The sequence below is a fragment of the Chiloscyllium plagiosum genome, unplaced genomic scaffold, assembly GCF_037043375.1.
Source record: "Chiloscyllium plagiosum isolate Xiang-an unplaced genomic scaffold, Cpla_swu_hap1 HiC_scaffold_6, whole genome shotgun sequence".
Lineage (NCBI taxonomy): Eukaryota > Metazoa > Chordata > Chondrichthyes > Orectolobiformes > Hemiscylliidae > Chiloscyllium > Chiloscyllium plagiosum.
The window spans coordinates 93,514,040-93,534,461 of record NW_028270144.1 but is presented as its reverse complement, the minus strand read 5'-3'; the positions used below and the strand labels follow the sequence as shown (position 1 = coordinate 93,534,461).

The 20,422-nt window shown below is 40.7% G+C and overlaps 1 protein-coding gene across 3 annotated transcripts in view; it reads right to left on the bottom strand.

Moving 5' to 3' along the window:
- wdr95 (WD40 repeat domain 95) overlaps positions 1 to 20,422 on the bottom strand; it is a 131,549-nt gene that overhangs the window by 102,699 nt on the left and 8,428 nt on the right. For 2 of the 3 annotated variants that reach the window (XM_087988209.1, XM_087988211.1), the window contains exon 2: positions 20,009 to 20,288. In XM_087988209.1, the coding sequence (XP_087844335.1) occupies positions 20,009 to 20,288 (280 nt within the window). Of the gene's footprint in view, positions 1 to 6,777; positions 7,195 to 20,008; positions 20,289 to 20,422 lie in introns of those variants that run through there. The other variant, XM_087988210.1, reaches the window with a different exon arrangement.

The window sequence follows — 20,422 nt, the reverse complement described above, 5'->3', positions numbered from 1 at the left end:
GATTGCAAGGTCAGGTTCTTTCCTGGTTCAACCTTTCCACCTTCTCCACGGAAATCTACTCAAGTTGACTTACATTTCATAAAGGACACTTCACTGTTCGTAAAGTCTACTTTGAGTGCAAGTACAAAATTATTCTGCATCAACATTATGTTTGTTCTGTGCATGATACAAAAGGATACCCTTCAGAAAGTGAAGTGTTAAGGACAAAAACCAAAAATGCATGTAAACTCTGATGGAAGCCAGTTAAATTATTAAGCTCTCCTTTTCTTGTGTGGGTGCTGACTAATCTGCTAAGTACATCTAGAACTTTCTCTTTAATTTTCATTTTTATTTTTCAATAAAATAATGGGTCGTGCACCCCTTCATGTAATTATCCATTACATTTGTTGTTGCCGTGGGTACTGGCAGAAAATATTAAACATACTTCTTTCACTGGAATTTGCAGTGACAAAGAATGAAAACAGAGAATGTGGTGGAACACAAATGAGGAGTTATAGATTTAAAGTGATGGACAGAAAAAGCAAAGATGATAAGAGGAATTTTGTTCCCCGACAGCGAGTAGTTAGGGCATGGAAGGCATTGCCTGGAAATGTGGTGGAGGAGGTTCAGCTGAGGCATTCATGAGGACACTGATGATTATTTGGATGGAAATAGTGTGCACAGCTATGGGGATAAAGTAGAATTTTGGCACTAGGCTTGATGGGCAGAATGGCCTCTGTGCTGTAATAATTCTGTGGTTCTATAAAAATATTAACTACATGGCTTTCTGCCAGAAACTGCAAATTGTGCTTCAGGGCAAATGAGGAATCGGCTTGTTTTCTTAAAAATCCAATTATACACAAGATGTGGATATTTCTGACAAAGCTAGAATTTATTGCCCATCTCTAATTATCCTCAAGGTAGTGCTGAGCTGGCATCTTGAACTGCCACAGTCCATTTGGTGTAAGTACATGTACAATGCTGTTAGCGAGAGGATTCCAGGATTTGAACCCTGTGACGTTAAGTAACAAAAATATATTTCCAGTTCAGGATGGCTGGTGGCTTGGAGGGAAACTTGCAGGTAGTGGTTGCCATGTATCAGCTGCCCTTAAACTTTCTAGATGGTAGAGAGTTTGATGTTGCACACGCTGTTGTGCAGCTTGTAGATGGTACACATGGCAGGCATATGCATTGGTAGTAGAGGAATGAATGTTGAAAGGATTAGAAAGGGTGTCAGTCAAGTAGGCTGCTTTATCCTGGATGGTGTCAAACTTCTTGAGTGCTATTGGAGCTACACTCATCCAGATATGTGGGGAGCATTCCATCACACTCCTGCCTTTTGCCTTATAGATGGTGGAGAGGGATTATGGAGTCAGGTGCCGAGTTACTTGGTGCAGAATTCCCAGACATGTTGACAATATTTATATGGCTGGTTCAGTTTCAATAGTAACCTCAAGGATGTTGATAGCCGGGAATTGAACAAAGGCAATGCCAATTGGCAATGGTTAGATTCTTTCTTACTGAAGATGGTCATTGCCCAGCACTAGCATGGTGCAAAGCTTCTTTCCACTTGTCAACCCAAGAGATCTAGGTACACCAGGACATGGACTGCTTCAATGAGGGAATTGTGAATGGTGTTGGATATTTACGATTGCACTGTGAACATCCCTACTTCTGTGCTTATGTTTGAGGGAAGACCATTGGTGAAGAAGGTTGGGTATAAGAGTCTACCCTGAAGAACTCCTGTGGACATGACATGTGGCCGAGAAGACCAGCCTTAAACAACACAGGTATTACCCACGGTGCCAGGTATGACTCTAACCAGCTGAGAGATTTCTTCTTGATCCGCATTGATACCAAAGCTACAAAGTATATTCAGGGGATGCTAGCAAAGCTAGAGTCAAAGGCAAAGGCAGTGACCTCACTTCCTGGCTTGAGTTCAGCTCTTTTGTTCATGATTGGATCAAGATTACATCAGAAGGTGAATGGGCCTACTGTAATCCAGACCGATGGTTAGCAAACAGGTAATGCTGAGTAAGTGGTTCATGGTAGGACTGTCAAAAACAACTTCCATCACTTTGAGAGTGATTGAAAACAGACAGATGGGGCAATTTTCAGTTGAGTTGGATTCACCCTGCTTTTTGCAGATAGAATAAATGTAAGCAATTTTCCACATTATGTTGCAAGTGTACTGTGTGGTTCAGCACACTGTAGTTCTTGAACATAGGTCATCAGAACTACTGATCTGTGTATTTAAAGAACTGGTTTCAAGTGGATTTCCATGTTTTCTACTCATAAACCTTTACATCGGTTCTGGAATTCATTTCATCAGCAGTTATTCAGCAGTGGAAAATCCCATGCATTTTAACACCAGGTCAAAACCCCATCTAAATTCCTGGGAATGGGACCACTTGCATGCCATACAGTTTGCAAGGCTAACAGATCAGTGCCCCATAGCTCGACAGAGTCTCTGATTGGCACCAGAAGCCATTCCAAAGGCATGGAGGAATTCTAAAGGAATATTGTCTTCAATTCCTCTAATTCCACTGCAGCAAGTGGACCTCTTCATGAGTGCAATGTTTCTCCAGGAATAATTGCCTTTTCCCAGGCAAATAATAGAGCCTCTTTTGCAGATTGAGCTTTGCCCAAATTTTCCAAGGCTGAAGGTGGGTATAAAAGAGTGAATACCAGGATAGCTTTAAACTTCCCCTGCTGTTCATCCTTGACATAAGGACACAAGGAGAATAGTCTGCCATGGAGACAGCTGCCATACACCTGATCTTCTACGACCTGATCCACCTCAGTTGTTATTTCATGGCCATTGTATTTCAAACCAAAGGCTTTTTAAAAAAGAATTGGCTGCAGTGTTTAATTTAACAACTTCCAGTGAGAGCAGTACAAACAAGCAAAGGTATCCTAGCAACAAGATAAATAAGGTATCTCTGCATTAACTAACCAGAGAAAATGTCAATAGAAAATTTGAAAGCCCTTACATAATGAGTCAGTTCCACGCTGTGGTTTATAAAATACTGCATAAACACTTCAAAAAGAAAAGGATTGGTCACTCATGTCTACTGAGTGAAGAATATAGAAAACAGATTTTCTGTGATATGTAAAATAATGTGCTTTGAACAAATAAAACAAAATGAATGAGAATTGAAGTTCCATTGCCTTTTCTGGAAACTCACCTGCTTCCTCTACTTTTGATTGCTTAAACCAAGGACCACCACTCTACCCAGTACTATCAAGCTAGGGGATCAATCCTGGTTCAATAGAGAGTGCAGGAGGGCATGCCAGGAGTAGCACCAGGCAAATCTGAAAATGAGGTGTCAATGTAGTGAAGCTACCAGACAGGACTACATGCATACCAAGCAGCATAGGTAGTATGTGATAGACAGACTTAAGCCATCCCGCAAACAACAGATCAGATCTAAATTCTGTTGTCCTGCCACATCCAATTGTGAATGGTGATGCACAGTTAAACAAGTCACTAGAGGAGGAGGCCCACGAAAGAGCCCGGCACATTAGTATAAAAAGATAAGACTGAAGCTCTCGTATCAAACTTCAGCCATAAGTACCGAGTGGATGATCCTTCTCGACCTCCTCCAATGGTTCCCCAGCATCACAGATACCAATCTTTGGCCAATTTGATTCACTCCGTGTGATATCAAGAGACAGCTGGAGCCATTGGATACTGCAAAGGCTACAGGGCCTGACAACATTCTAGAAATAATGTTGAAGACATGTGGTCCAGAAGTTGCCACTCCCCTAGTCAAGCTCTTCCAATACAATTGCAACAGGGGCATCTACCTGGCAATGTGGAAGATTGTCCAGGTATGGCCTGTACGTAAAAAGTAGGACAAATCCAATCTATCCAATTACCTCCCCACCAGTCTAATCTTGATTATCAGTAATGTGATGGAAGGTGTCATTAGCAGTGCTATCAAGCAGCACTTGCTTAACAATAACCTGCTCAGTGACACCCAGATTGGGTTCCGCAGAACCACTCGATACCTGACCTCATTGCAGCCTTCTTTCAAACATGGACAAAAGAGCTAAATTCCAGAGGTGAGGTGAGAGTGGCAGCCTTGACACCAAGGAGCACTAGGAAAACTGGAATCAATGGGTATCAGGATCCTCTCCACTGGTTGGAGTCATACCTGGAATATGGCTGTGGTTGTTGGAAGCCAATCATCTCAGCTCCAAAACATCTCTGCAGGAGTTCCTCAGGGCATTGTCCAAGATCCAATCATCTTCAGCTGTGTCATCAACAACCTTCTCACCATAAGGTCAGAACTGTTCTGAGGATCATGGCATTGTATTCATTAAGGGGAGTTCTAATAGAAATGTACAGATAATGCATGGCTTAGAAAGGGTGGGAGCTAGGAATTTATTTCCGTTAGGTGGGGATACTAGGACCTAAGGGCACAGCCTTAGAATTAGAGGGGGTCAATTTAAAACAGGATTGGAATAGTTAGGTTGTTTTTTGATTGGCATGAACACAATGGGCAAAGGGGCTTTTCCTGTGCTGTCGATCGTTGTGAATCTGTCAGAGCCTGTTACTCTATGATCTGAGATATAATAGAAGTCAGGATGAAAGTATAATAAATACTGTTAAGTCTGAAGACAGTTCTTGACTTTACCTTCGCTATGACCAATCTGGTTTGAACCCAAACTCAGTATCAAATTAGATTCCCTACAGTGTGGAAACAGGCCCTTAAGCCCAACCGACCCTCCGAAGAATAACCCACCTCCCTCTGACTAATGTATCTAACACTATGGGCAATTTAATATTTCCAATTCACCTGACTGTACATCTTTGGACTGTGGGAGGAAACCAGAGCACCCAGAGGAAACCCACGCAGACACGAGGAGAATGCGCAAACTCCACACAGACAGTGGTGGTTTCTAAGTGGGATACACAATCTAGAAAAGAAACCTGACTGGAACTATTGTGGCAATCATTCCCTCTCACTGGGTCAAAATCTTGGAACTCCCATGCTAACAGCACTATGGCTGCACCTACCCCCAAAAGACTCTAGTGGTTCAACAAGCCAGCTCACTATCGCCTTCTCCAGGGCAATTATGGATGGGCAATAAATATTGGCTCAAACAGCAAAACCCACAGCCTATGAATAAATAAAATTAGACGTTGATAACCAATTGACTAATAAGTCAATAGAATTCCTTGTCGAAATTCCTCAAAATATAAAGAAAAGATTCTCTATGATTAAATTGTTGTATATTTGCTAAGAAAGTTACCATGTTCAGAAATTTCCTGGTATTTGTGTTGTTGAAGATTGGACTTTAGTTTGGGTATTCACATCAGAATCCTGAAGAATTCCTGACATAAATGTTTTGAAATTGTCCAGGAGGTTTCAACTATGCATGAGTGGATTTCCACTGCACAGGAACTAATGCAAATTCTCTGACTTAATGTTATACCATGAACAAGTAAATGATTAGCAAGCATAAGTGAACGACGCACCACATCCCAGCCTAATTATACCCTCTCCTTACTTGGTCCAACTAGCTCCCAGCTTCACCCCATCAGATCTGACTATTTCTCCATCAAGTACCCACTTGAGTTCCAACATGACTACACATCCACCACCCCCTCACTTACTAATAGACTTGAGATTTTTTTTTAAACCTACGTGAATATGGAAACTTACACAGGTAGGGTCAACATGATCAGCATTGAAACTGACCAGAATATCCAGACCATTTCAGTTAACTGGAGACACCATTTTCACAGATAAAATTATCTTAGTGACTGGTAGTGTGGTGTCAATTTAGTGTTAGCAGACAGTGGGTTGATACAATGAGTTGTAATAGATACAACAATCTAGACTAGCATCGACACTGCACCTCACAACAGAAACATGTCATTTTAATCACAGCATGAGGGAATTAATCTGTTTATTCTGATGCTCAATTCCTGAAGTCTTTATCACTAGCTGCTTGCACCATCAGTTAAAGCAAGTTAATATGTTGAGGAATGTACTCAAAATCATCTTTCTGCAACAGTCGGTTACACAGCTCATGCTTCTCTTTTAAATTATAGACAGACACCCAGTATAAATTAAAATACACACTAAAATAATTTGCTTTTTCACTATTTTCTCCATAAAATTTTTAAATAAACACTTAGTGATTCTAACACTTCCTCATGGCTTTGGCTGTACAGTTTTAATTCAGAAAGGAAAGGCTGGGTAATTATGTTGGAGAGTTGGGAGAAAACTTATTTGAAAGATGGGCTGAAGTTTATTAAACATTAGTCCACTGGAAGAACATTACGCATAAATCCCTGAAGAATCATTAGCGCAAAAACAGCTAATCATTAATGGGTGTAGGCAGATCTAGTTTAAGCATTGATAGTTGACAGATCATTGAACCATGTAACATTCATGCTAAATAAAACTGTAGGGAATGGCTACAGTGAATACGCAATGACAAAACCAGAAGAAAATTCCCTATAATTGGCGCTGATAGAAGTTGCATCTTATTACTGTACAAGAAAATGGTCATTAAATAATCTGTCTAGAAAGCTCTAATTTTATTTAATTTTCAAGCCATTAGAAGGATAACTATTTAAAATCAACAACGTAATTAGTGCAACATTTCAATGAAATCCATTACTTGCTATGCACCTAATAACACATTTCCAAATATATAAATATGTAAATCTGAAAGACCTCACAATATTTTGCATTCTCTTATCTACAATTACTTATTTCTATCATCTTATTTTCCAATATACAATTGAGTGACTTTAAATTATTGTATTTTCCTTACCTGCATGCTTGAAAAAGTGGTGGTATTAGATTTTTTTTTTCTTTCAACCTTCAAATTCATCTGGTTGCTGCAAACCTACCATATTACGGCTATTCCTAAATTATACATTCATAACCAGCAGGACTCTTGCAGTAGCAAGTCACCCCCGACAAGCACTCACACAGACTGCTGTGCTCAATTATAAGACCGTAAACATGATATACATGGTTGCTGTGCTCGAAAAGCAGATAAACTGAATAATTCTCATCATCAGAACCATTTGCCGTATCGCTACCTATGGCAATGGCTTTCAAGGTACTCAAGGCTTTTTGTACATCTGGTTTCCTAAACAATGGGTTTGTTTCTAGTGAACAGAAAGCTCCATTATCTCATTTCACAACATAGACTATCTTCCAAAATACAAGTTGGAATTACAGCCTATGTCTCAGATTTCTGTGTTTGGTATGATTTGCTTTAAAGCAGTAACAACAGTAAATCGAGTGCTTTGTGGTAATGACACTGGGGACAGAAACTGATCATCTCCCCCAGTGGTTCAGTCAGCAAGTGCACTGTCCGGTGTACAAAGCAATAGTGTAACAACTTGCATTTACATAGTGCCAATAACAGCAAAATCTCTCAACAAGAATGAACAAATAATGAAACTGAGCCATATGAGCTATCAGCATTGGTGACCAAAAGCTTAGTCAAGAACATAGATTTTCAGAGGGCATCTAACCGGAACAGAGGAAGCTGAAGAGGGAGAGAGATTGATGGGAGGAATTTCAGAGCTTAAGCCCAAGGCAGGGAAAGTCTAGCATCCCATTCCCCAAAAAGCAAGCCAAGTGAAATGACGCTTCACAGGCCAGCATCCCATCACCAATTACTCTTTATTTACCAATGCACAGCCTTTGACAATAACACTGACTCTCACTGATTCAGTCATTCAGCAACTCAATATCCCTGACATTCACCCCTTTTTTAAAAATCAGCCAGGACTCCCTATTGGATTAGATTAACAGCCCCAATCAAGGAACTCATTCTATGAGATCCATCTGGCTGACCTCATTACAATCACAACATTGAGAAATTCTATTTATATATACTTTATGGATAAATTGAGATACAAAACCTTACTTGAAAAATAAATGTATTCCTGTTGATTTATTTGCAATGTTGCTATTTTAAATCTACTGACAAAAAAGGAATTCTAACTCAGACTGATCTCCTCAATCAGTCATTCTCAAACCAGAATACATGATGAGTTCAGAAGGACTTGCCTAACTTAAAAGCCATGGACCCATGCCCAAAGGTGAGCACATCGTGGTTTTAACACGGCATACTCGAATGCCTGCTGATTGCTCGTCACTGGGTCTATCAGAGCTGCCTGTCGAATCTAACGGATTAAAACAATGTTTGATTTTGAAGTGTAGGAATCCCCATACAGACCGATACATTAAAGAAATTCATATTGAAAGGATGACAATTGGATTTTATGAATAAATAAAAGTAATCAAATACTGGACTATTTTACCAAATTGAATACCTCAAGTAAAAATGTTTTGGGAGTCCTGGAAGAAGGATCTCTTCTCATGTAAATGACGATGTGAAATTTATTTATATATACACATTTGTCCTGTAGGGGTCTGTTCCAGGGACATGAGTTCAAATCCCACCACAGTAGATGGTGGAATTTGAATTCAGTAAAAATGTGAAATTAAGAGAATAATAATGACCATGAATCCATTGTTGATTGTCAGACAAAACCCAGTTAGTTCACTAATGCCTATCATCTGGCCTACACATGGCTCCTCACCCACAGCAATGCAGCTGACTCTTAACTGCTCTCTGGGCAGTTAGAGGTGGACAATAAATGCTGGCCTGGTCAGTGACACCCTCATCTGTAATTTTTTTTAAAAATTGGCTTGATTAGCTGAATTTAGTTAATAATTTCGCTGAATTAGTCTGCTAGTGTTTCTTAGAAGAAAGTGAGCACTGCAGATGCTGGCGATAAGAGTCGACAGTGTGATACTGGAAAAACACAGCAGTTCAGGCAGCATCCGAGGAGCAGAAGAATCGACATTTCGGACATAAGCCCTTCATCAGGATTCCTGATAAAGGGCTTGTGCCCAAAACGTCGATTCTCCTGCTCCTCGGATGCTGCCTGAACTGCTGTGTTTTTCCAGTATCACACTGTCGACTCTGCTTGTCGGTCACCTGATGCTATAAAGTCAAAGCCTGGTCCAGCACAATTCAAGATGGATGTTATTTCTAAAGGAACAAAACAATCATTAATTTCACATAGCCTTTCTTCAGTTAAGGTAAAATAGTTTTGTACACAGTTTTTACACAAATCAATGGAAAACATCTGCAAGATTTATTACATTCTAGGTAGACAGAAAACTGGTCAAGATGACCTCAGGTACTACAATGGTAGCACTACATTTGTAACTTCTATTTTCAAGAACACTTTGTAAACCACTGCCATGAAATATTGTTACTATCATTTAAATATCATTCATTTACATGATGTTTCTCCAAGGTTTTTTACTGCTGTTGACAAACTATGGACCAGTGCAGACCAGGCAATACTTTGTCTCTGTAAACATGCAGGAGAAGTATGGCTTCACAAATAAGGTCACAATGTCTAGTTGCTAGAGGGTGTTTTGTGCACATTTTGTTACACAGTTTACCAGTTATCTTTCCAACATCTCTGCCTTCCACACTCCACAGCTCCACCTAGTGATAGTGAATTCTGGCTGAGGGATCCATCTCAAATGGCAGTATTCATTTCAGACCCACGGTAAATGTCAGGAAGGCATTCTACCAAACAGACCATCACAACAGAGTATTTTTCTATCCTTATCCAACAACCACAGACTTACACTTAACAGCTACTGTTTAACTGGATTGTGAAAAACTGAATGACTGGATGAATTTTGCTTTTTATACTGGCACATCTCAGGGTTAGACCAGCTAATCCAGCGTAAATAATCAAACATGGGAAATCTCTCCTCAATGGGGGTCATTCTCACATTAGACAATCTATTTAACAACAGTTTGCATCTTCAGCCAGAAGTGCCAAGTGGTTGATCCATCTTGGCTTTAATCTGTACAACATCATCAGCTACCTATTAAAGAAAGAAACAGATCTGTGAAACAAATAATTTATAGCATAGTTAAATAATTACAATGCAATGAAAATAAATAATTAGTTGACTCAATTTCTTACACTTCACTATTGCACAAGATGTCCTTCTTCTCAGAACCTCTGACATCTTGAAATGTGTCCATATTACAGAGGATGTGGTGCTGGATGTCTTAAAACACATAAACGTCGATAAGCCTTCAGGATCTTAACAGGTGCACCCTAGAACTCTGTGGGCCGCTGGGGAAGTGATTGCTGGACCCCTTGTCTGAGAGATTTGTATCATCAATAATCACAGGTGAGGTGTCAGAAGACTGGAGGTTGGCTAATGTGGTGCCACTATTTAAGAAACATGGTAAGGAAAAGCCTGGGAACTATAGACCAGTGAGCCTGACATCGGTGGTGAGCAAGTTGTTGGAGGGAATTCTGAGGGACAGGATTTCCATGTATTTGGAAAGGCAAGGACTGATTAGGGATTGCCATCCTGGTTTGTGCATGGGAAATCATGTCCCAATAACTTGATTGAGTTTTTTGAAGAAGTACCAAAGTCGATTGAGAGTGGTAGAGTGGTGGATCTATATGGGCTTCAGTAAGCAGTTCAGCAAGGTTCCTCATGATAGACAGGTTAGCAAGGTTAGATAACATGGAATACAGGCAGAAATAGCTACTTGGATCGAGAACTGGTCAGAGACAGAAGGTGGTGGTGGAGGGTTCTTTTTCAGACTGGAGGCCTATGACCAGCAGTGTGCTTTTCATCATTTATATAAATGATTTGGATGTGAACATAGAAGGTATGGTTTGTAAGTTTGCAGATGACATTAAAATTGGAGGTGCAATGGACAGTGAAGAAGGTTACCTCAGGGTACAATGCGATTTTTATTAGATGGGCCAATGGACTGAGGAGTAGCAGATGGACCTTAATTTAGATAAATGTGAGGTGCTGCATTTTGGAAAGGCAAATTATGGCAGGACTTATACACATAATGGTAAGGTCCTGGGGAGTATTGCTGAACAGAGACACCTTGGAGTGCGAGTTCATTGTTTCTTGAAAGTGGAGTTGCAGATAGATAGGATAGTGAAGAAGGCGTTTGGTATGCTTGCCTTTATTGGTCAGAATGTTGAGTATAGGAGTTGATAGGTCATGTTGAGGCTATACAGGACATTGGTTAGACCACTTTTGTGACACTGCGTGCAGTTCTGGTATCCCTGCTATGGGAAGGATGCTGTGAAACTTGAAAGGGTTCAGAAAAGCTTAACAAGGATGTTGCCAGGGTTGAACGGTTTGTGCAAGAGAAAGGGGCTGAATAGGCTGGGGCTGTTTTCCCTGGAGCATTGGAGGTGGAGGGGTGACCTTAAAGAGGTTTATAAAATCATGAGGGGCATGGATAGGGTCAATAGCCAAAGTCGATAGCAACGGTAGTAGATTCGCCAAGTTTAAGTGCATTTAAGTCGCCCTTGGACAGGCATATGGACGTACATGGAATAGTGTAGGTGGGATGGGCATCAAATTAGTATGACAGGGCAGTGCAACATCGAGGGCCGAAGGGCCTGTACTGCGCTGTAATGTTCTATGTTTTATGTCTTTTCCCCAGGGTGGGGGAGTCCAAAACGTAGAGGGTACAGGTTGAAGGTGAAAGGAGAAAAGTTTGAAAGGGACTTAAGGGGCAACTTTTCCACGCAGAGGCTAGTGCATATATGGGATGAGCTGCCAGAGGAAATGTGGAAGTTAGTACAACTACAACATTTAAAAGACATCTGGATGCGTATACGAATAGGAAGGGTTTAGAGGGATATGGGTTGAGAGTATGTTGTTGGAAAAGCACAACAGGTCAAGCAGCATCTGAGGAGCAGGAAAATCGATGTTTTGGTTCAGAGCCCTTCATCAGGAATGAGGCTGGGAGCCTCTCCACCCCTGAGGCTCCCAGCCTCATTCCTGATGAAGGGCTCTGGCCCAAAATGTCAATTTTCCTGCTCCTCGGATGCTGCTTGACCTGCTGTGCTTTTCCAGCAACACACTCTCAACTCTCAACCTCACTGTCTCCTTAGAAGGATATGGGCTAGTGCTGGCAAATGGGACTAGATTAGTTGAGGATATCTGGTCAGCATGGAGGACTTGGACCAAAGGGTCTGTTTCCATGCTGCACAATTCTTTGTCTCTATGACTTTAGTTACTTGAAAAAGGTAAAAACAATGACTGCAAATGCTGGAAACCAGTGTCTAGATTAGAGTGGTGCTCGAAAAGCACAGCAGTTCAGGCAGCATCCAGCACCACTCTAATCTAGACTTTAGTTATTTGAAGCAAGCATTCCTCTTTTTAAAATCAGACTTGCAATTGTTGACTTGCTTTCTATCCATTTTGTTTCAGAGATCCCTTTGCTCCCCAACGTTTCTTATTTTGCAAGCAAGGTCAATCCTTAGCATTTTCTCAATAGCACTCTATCAGGTGAGCACTATCCCAAAGAGAATAGTTATTTTTCAGCTCTCAAAAGGCAAATATTGCCCAAAATGTCCCTTGCACAGAATTTCCTTCAGAAAGTTACTCTAAGCACAATCCCACATCAAATGCTTCCACTGGTGCCAATATTTCCAAAGCTAGAGTACTTGTAAGCACTCTTCTTTCCTTGGTTTCTCAGGGTAAAGAATATTTTCCACTTTCACCCACCAAGAATATGACAGACTCAGCTGCACATGAATATCTGTCTATATAATTATCACTTAAAAAGAGATAATTTCATATCTTTTAGATCACCCAAGCTTGGAACCTGGAGTTACAATTCTCCAAACTTAATGTTTTCCTTCAAAACGTCAACTATATCATATTTCATCATAGTACTAAGTCTCAGTATTTAACTGACATTACATTTTGTCTAAATATGTTGTTAATTTCATTACCTATTCAAGCCTATTAACTGCTGTGTTTCTGTGACTACCTCATCTGAGTTATCATGATACTATTAACCCTTTCTAGGAATGACTGTCAATTCAAATTTACTCCCATCTTATTCTAATATCAGCTTTCCAATCTTACCACTGTGTCTTACCTATAAACAACCACACATAATCCTCAAAACCTTCCCATTGAAAATCACCAACACATATCAGAAAGATGTGGTGACCTTCTCTTGATGGTACTTTGCCAAGTCAGCTTTTCAGCTGCTTACAGCCTACCTTCAACAAGGTAGGAATTATTGAGAAATACTACACCCTGCATGCATCACTCAATCCATGTTTTTTCTTTGTATCAATCAACCAACATTCTCATTAATAGGAGGATAAGGGAGCTGAGAAAATTTTAGGACTACTTTATTTGCAACAGGAGAGTCCTCTCTGACATCTTCATCACAACTGCCTCTTTGAAACTCCAAGCCACAAACCTTACTGTCACCTTACTTGCCCCATTTGGGACCACTTCTTCCAACATTTAAAAGTTCTGTTGCCAGTACATGATGATTCCCCTGGGGTCAATTTCAGACATGCTCTGGAAACTTGCAACGAGTTTTCTAGCTTTCCAGTTTTACCATGATTTTGCAAATCACTAGCTCTCATCTCTTGGAGAAAGTGAGGACTGCAGATGCTGTCGAGAATGTGCCGCTGGAAAAGCACAGCAGGTCAGACGGCATCCGAGGAGCAGGAGAATCGACATTTGAGATATAGCCCTACCTGATGAAGGACTTGTGCCCGAAACGTCGATTCTCCTACTCCTCAGATGCTGCCTGACCTGCTTTGCTTTTCCAGCATCAGCTCTCATCTCTTGTCCATCATCTTGAATGAATAGCCAATGTTTGATTGTCTGCTGGCTTTCCCTGCTGCATCCTTACTATGTTTGCATTGTTTTATTGACTAGCCTCTTTTGGGGGCTTAGAACAGTAGTTCTTTGGGAAACATGATCCTATCCTGTGCATCACTATCACTTTGCCCACCATCAGTCAAGCACCAACTCTATCTCTTCTGTTGCTTTTACCTGTCAAACAAATGAGTATGTTGCTCAGATTCCATAAATTTATAATCAATCCCAATTAACCCAGATGAAAGCAGTTCAATAGTTTGATTACCATGTTGGAGAATTACTGCCTTCCCTTCACACAGATCTTTCAATTCTTTCTGACTTTCTCTTTTGTAACATAATAAATCTGCAGGATTAAAGTTTATCTCTCATGGTCTTATACAGTGCCAAATGGCTCATCAATTTGTCTCTGAGAATTCTGCCTTGGTGGGTGTCCTACTCCCTGTATGTAGGGCATTGTATACACAGAAAAACATTGAAATCACTTGTTATTCCTTCTTATGATTAATCATAGAAGGTATATTTGGATTTCTCCCATACCAACTAATAGAGACTATACCCTAAACCATCTGAAGTGAATTCTTCATATAGAATGTCTGTGTCAGGGCAGGTTTGTTTTTCCATTTAGTTGGTCAGCTAAAATCTTGTGAAGCATGTCATCAGTCACTGCAGGATTCCTTTCACTAAGTCCATTGCTGAAGGTATTTTTGACTACTATGTTCATAACTTCAATCTTCACAGTATAAGTTCATCAATGGCAAAATCCCTCTCCATGATCAGTTTAGAATTTAGCCAATGCCCCCAGAATCGTCCCTATCCATTTTTCCATGTTTTTTTTCACAATTATTCTTTTGTCTTGACCATGTATTACCGTCAAAACATAATCTGTTACCCTGTCTATGGAATATGGAATGAAAATGTTTCTATCCTTGGCCACACCTTTACATCTATAGCCTCTGCTTTATTAAAGTCTCATGCTAATGCAAGATTTATAATAAACCTTTTGCATATACCACATATTTAATCACCTCTTCAATAGGTTGTGTGTACATCATTGAACATGCCTGCAACTTTGAGTAGAATTTTTAATCTGTGATGACAGGGATGAGAAAATTGTCAATGTAACTTTAAAATGATTTTTTGTCCACTTTCAATTTCTATCATTTGGCTCCATTAACACTTCTCTACTATTCTGACTATTGATGCTAGGTTTTGTTAAAAGGATGCAATAACATATTGATTGAATAAATTATAAATCTACTGCCTTTCCAAAGCCAAATGCCTTATAATGTTCCATACATAATTTTAATTGTGCTTTTTTTATGAATGGGTTGTTCACTAGAAACTACATCAAAAGAACAAAGTAGCTTACTCCAGCTATTCCGCAGAGAATTATCATTCTTTTCAGTGACTTTCACATGTTGTCAACTCTGAACGTGAACTTTCTGATTCTTTGCACTCACCTTGATCTTTACTATGAAATGAATCTAATTCATTTTTCAATCAATCTATTTCACATCCAATGGAATCACACCCTGACAATTTATGTTTGATTTCAGACTTTCTTCTAAAAAAAACCTGCAATTCAAACCCTCTGTCTGAAAACAAATTGTTGTTAGTTTCCAATCTTCACTTTGAAGCAACAACCCCCCCTTATCATTTTAAATAGATCCAGGCCAGATAGTGAACTACAACCCAAAATGGTTTTCCTTGGTCAATGACACAACAAATGTCTCTAACTTAACTACTACAGTGTTCCAGCAGTACAATCCTTATGTGTCCTTAGTCAAACAACACCCATCACCTGTGGGTCCTGAACAAGATAAGCCATCAACCTTTAAACGATTTATGCCTCAGTTCTTACTGTATAAAAGTACTCACCTACTTCAACATAGTGATTCAAATATGAAATGTCCAATAAAACAAAATGACAGCTCTGCTTGTTTATTTTAACTGTCATACCAGGTACCAATGCAACAGGCCAATTGGAATACAAATCATTCATGAAAAAAAATCTTGAAAATCAATTAAAAGTTCAGAAACCAGCTGGTTACATTACTGACATCTTCAGACAAGCTTGTATTAAGAACTAGTGCACTGATTCTAATTCTATATTGATTGATTATTGCTTTTCAATATCTTTATTTTATTTTCCCTTTAGATAGCATTTTTCCTCTAATAGAAATTTAGCGAAGTCACTTAACTATAACACATTAATCTGATACACTGTTAGCACTTTGATTAGCTAACTTGGCTAGGTGACTGCTTTACAATGTGAAGTGATGCCAATAGTGTGGGTTCAATTCCTCCAGTAGATGAAATTACTCCTCACCTGAGGCATGGTGACCTTCAGGTTAAACTAACATCAATTGTTTTCTCCAATGACGGAGCCCCATGGTTCAGTAACACAATGGTGACTTTACCTTTTATATTTTTGAAGGTGATGGGAAAATAGTCTCTTCAACTTCTGAATTATTAAATCCTATCCAGAGGCAGGTGAAGTGTAAAGGGATAGGCTTTTGTTTAAACAGGATTGGCTTGCAAAGGGGTTTAGATTACAAAATTGAATTTGTTTATAATGGAGAAAAAAGGTTGTAAAAGAGAGTACGTGATGCAATTCTTTAAAATACTGAGAGCTAAGATCCAGTAAATGTAAATGTGATTTTGGTGAGAACAGCTTAAAGCAGATCATTACACAACCTGACTCTGAAGCTGAGCAGAGTGAGACACCTACTGGACATTTGATGGTATACAGCGTTCCACTCTCATTCAATGGCAAAATCCTATTAAAAAGGGATCTCTTTCTTATATACTGAAATAATTTAAAATATAATGGATAAGAATGGAGCTTGACAAGTGGTGTTGCTGGGAGTTTGTTTAGAAGCAGAAATTGGGTTCTATCAGACCTGAATTAATCACGCAGCTCTGTGTCTCAGAGAGATGGCGACAGTATAAATGTAACCTTCGATCAGGGAAGTAGTCTTTAAGCCCTGTTGGGAAGCTAGAGGAATGGCATAGCAATCCTGCATGGGAGTCTATGACAGATGCTCAACAAGTTTTAACAGCTGGGCCTCTCGACAATGCCACTGGTCAGACTCATTTGAGGCAGAAAGGAGCAGTTGGCCAAAAGAGAGACCTGGAGAATGAGGCCACTGCAGCAACAAAGAATGATGGGTAACTGCAGGGGTGGGGTGGTGCAGTTGTGATGGTTTTGTGACTGAGTACCAGGTTTCACATTGAGAATTCCCTCCATCATGTTGTGTGGCACTATCGCCATGCTAAACTCAAGACCGGGCATCTGAGGTGCTATGGACCATCGATAGCAGCAAAATTGTACTCCAGCACAATCTGTAACCTCATGGCCCAGCATATCCCCCACTCAAACATTACCATCAAACTTGGGGATCAACCCTGGTTCATTGCAGAGTGCAGAAGGGCATGCCAGGATCAGCACCAGACATACCTAAAAATGAGGTGTCAACCTGGTGATGCTACCAAACAGGACAACTTGCATGCCAAACAGCATAAGCAAGTGATAGACAGTGCTAAGTGATCCCACAGCCAATATATTAGATCTAAGCTCTGCAGGCCTGCCAATTCCAGTCACGAATGGTGGTTGACAATTAAACTGGAAGAAGAGGCTCTACAAATATCCCCATCTTTGGGCGGCACGGTGGCACAGTGGTTAGCACTGCTGCCTCACAGCGGCAGAGACCTGGGTTCAATTCCCGCCTCAGGCGACTGACTGTGTGGAGTTTGCACGTTCTCTCCGTGTCTGCGTGGGTTTCCTCCGGGTGCTCCGGTTTCCTCCCACAGTCCAAAGATGTGCAGGTCAGGTGAATTGGCCATGCTAAATTGCCCGTAGTGTTAGGTAAGGGGTAAATGTAGGGGTATGGGTGGGTTGCACTTCGGCGGGGCGGTTTGGACTTGTTGGGCCGAAGGGCCTGTTTCCACACTGTAAGTAATCTAATCTAATCTTCAATGATGGGAGAGGCCAGCACATGAGTGCAAAAGATAAGGTTGAAGTATTCTCAACAATTTGCAGCCAACAGTGCCGAGTGGATGATTCAGCTCGGCCTCCGCCAATGGTCTCCAGCATTATAGATTCCAGCCTTCAACCAATTCAATTCACTCAATAGGATATCAAGAAATGGTTAGAGGCACTGGATACTGCAAAGCCTATGGACCCTGACAACATTTCAGCAATACAACTGAAGACTTGTGCTCCAAAACTTGCCACTCCTCTAGAAAGTTTCATCCAGTACAGTTACATCACTGGCATCTACCTGACAATGTGGAAAAAGCAGGGAAAATCCAAAACAGCCAATTACCACTCCATCGGTCTACTCTTGATCACCAGTAAAGTGATGGAAGATGCCATCAACAGTGCTATCAAGCAGCACCTGCTCAGCAATAACCTGCTCAGTGATGCCCAGTTTTGGGTTTGAACAGGGCCACTCAGCTCCAGACCTCATTACAGCCTTGGGTCAACAGGGACAAAAGAGCTGAATTCCGGACATGAGGTGAGAGTGAGAGCCCTTGACATCAAGGCTACATTCAACCAAGCGTGGCATTGAGGATCCCTAGCAAAATTGGAAACAATGGGTATTAGGAGCCAAATTCTCCTCTATTTGGAGTCATACATGGCATGTAGGAAGATTGTGGTTGTTGGAGGTAAGTCAGTTCCAGGACATCTCTGTAGGTGTGCCTCAGGGTAGTGTCCAAGGCCTAACCATCTGCAGCCACTTCATCAATGACCTTTTCTCCATCATAAGGTCTGAAGTGGGAATGTTCACAGATGATTGCACAATATTCAGCACCATTCGTGACTCCTCAGATACTAAAACAGTCCATGTTCAAATTTAACAAGATCTAGACAAAATCCAGGCTTGGACTGACAAGTGGCAAGTAACATTTGTGCCACAAAAATGTCTGGCAATGACCATTTCCAATAAGAGACAATCTAATCATCACCCCTTGACATCCAATGGTGTTATTATCACTGAATCCCCCACTACCAGCATCCTTGGGGTTACCATTAACCAGAAACTCAACTGAACTCACCACATAAATACAGTGGCTACAAGAGCAGATCAGAGGCTAGGAATACTGCAGTGAGTAACTCACCTCCTGACTCGTCAAAGCCTGTCCACCATTTACAAGGCAGAAGTTAGGAATGTGATGGAATACTCCCCATTTGCCTGGATGAGTATAGCTCCAATAACACTCCAGAAGCTTGACCCCATCCAGGAAAAAACAGCCCACTTGAGTGGCACTACATCCACGAACATCTACTTCCTCCACCACTGACACTCAGTGGCAGCACCATGTGCACTATCTACAAGATGCACAGTAAAATTCACCATAGATCCTTAGATAGCACCTTCCAAACCCAAAACCACTTCCATCTAGAAGGACAAGAGCTGATACATGAGAACACCACTACCTGCAAGTTCCCCTCCAAGACACTGACCATCCTGGCTTGGAAGTATTTCGCCCTTCCTTCACTGTTGCTGGGTCAAGACCCTGAAACTCCACTCTCCACCAAGGACATCATGGGTCAACCTACAGCACATGGACTGTAGTGGTTCAAGAAGGTAGCTCACAACCATTACCTTCTCAAAGCAACTAGGGATGTGTAATAAATCTTGGCCAGCCAGCGAAGTCCACATCTCAAGAGCAAACGTTTTATTAGAAGTTGTGCATTCTCTACAAGATATTTGTTAACCAGTTTGAAAGAGGACTGATCAATTATCTTATTGAAGCAAAATATAATTAATTATCTTGCTTGTAATGGGTTTGTAAACTGTAAGGTAAACAGTGCATGATTTAGTTGCAGTTGCGTGGCTACTAGCACAAACAAGTTATAGACAGGAATACATTAAAACCGTGCAGCAACCTTTTTGGAATATTACCAGCTGTTGATACAAGTTGTGGCCCTGAAACCAACTCAGCCAAGCTGGTAACTTAATTGTTTTTAACAATCTACCAAATCTGTTTCTGCTGGATGAACAGAGTTAAAAATTGGCCCAAGGGCTTTTCTGATCTTCATGTCCTAATATCAGACTAGATGAGATACTGTGCAATGATTGACTGCATTGGCACTGAAAACAAACTTTTCATCTAGGCTAGTGGATTCTGTCAAGCAAAAGCTGTCTGAAATGAAAAAGACAGGAGGTGAGAACGTTGGCTTGTAACAAAAATATTTGATAAATTGAACTACATAACCCAGTCATACCTAGCACCAAGCAATCATTTCACCAAACTACACACAGCACCGATTTCATAACATTTCATTAATTAATTGACTTTCCTGCTTTTACCTTGCCCTTTCTCAAGCTTTTTAGTGTGTCTCCAAACTTTTGAATATTGTCGCTTGTTGCCACATTCTGGAAAAGTCCCACCGAGTGCCTTCTGCTGCGTTGTTTAATTAGCTCCCACTCTAACCACTCAGGATGCTCCTCTTGTTCAACCTGTGAACGCCACCCAATGGGAGTCAAGCCTCGTCTGGTTCCTGGAATTGATGTCTTTGCCCGCGCTTGTGAAGATTTAATTCTGGGTATTGTAGGCTTGACTGCGACAGATCTGATGTCTTGAAAAATGCTGAAACACAATGAAAAATTAAATGAACAATAGCATTTTCTAAATTTGCATTTTTCTTCCCAATAAAAGCATCTGGAGTGTATAATGTTGTGGACCAGACCAAATCCCCTTCAAAAGATAGTGTGGTCCATACT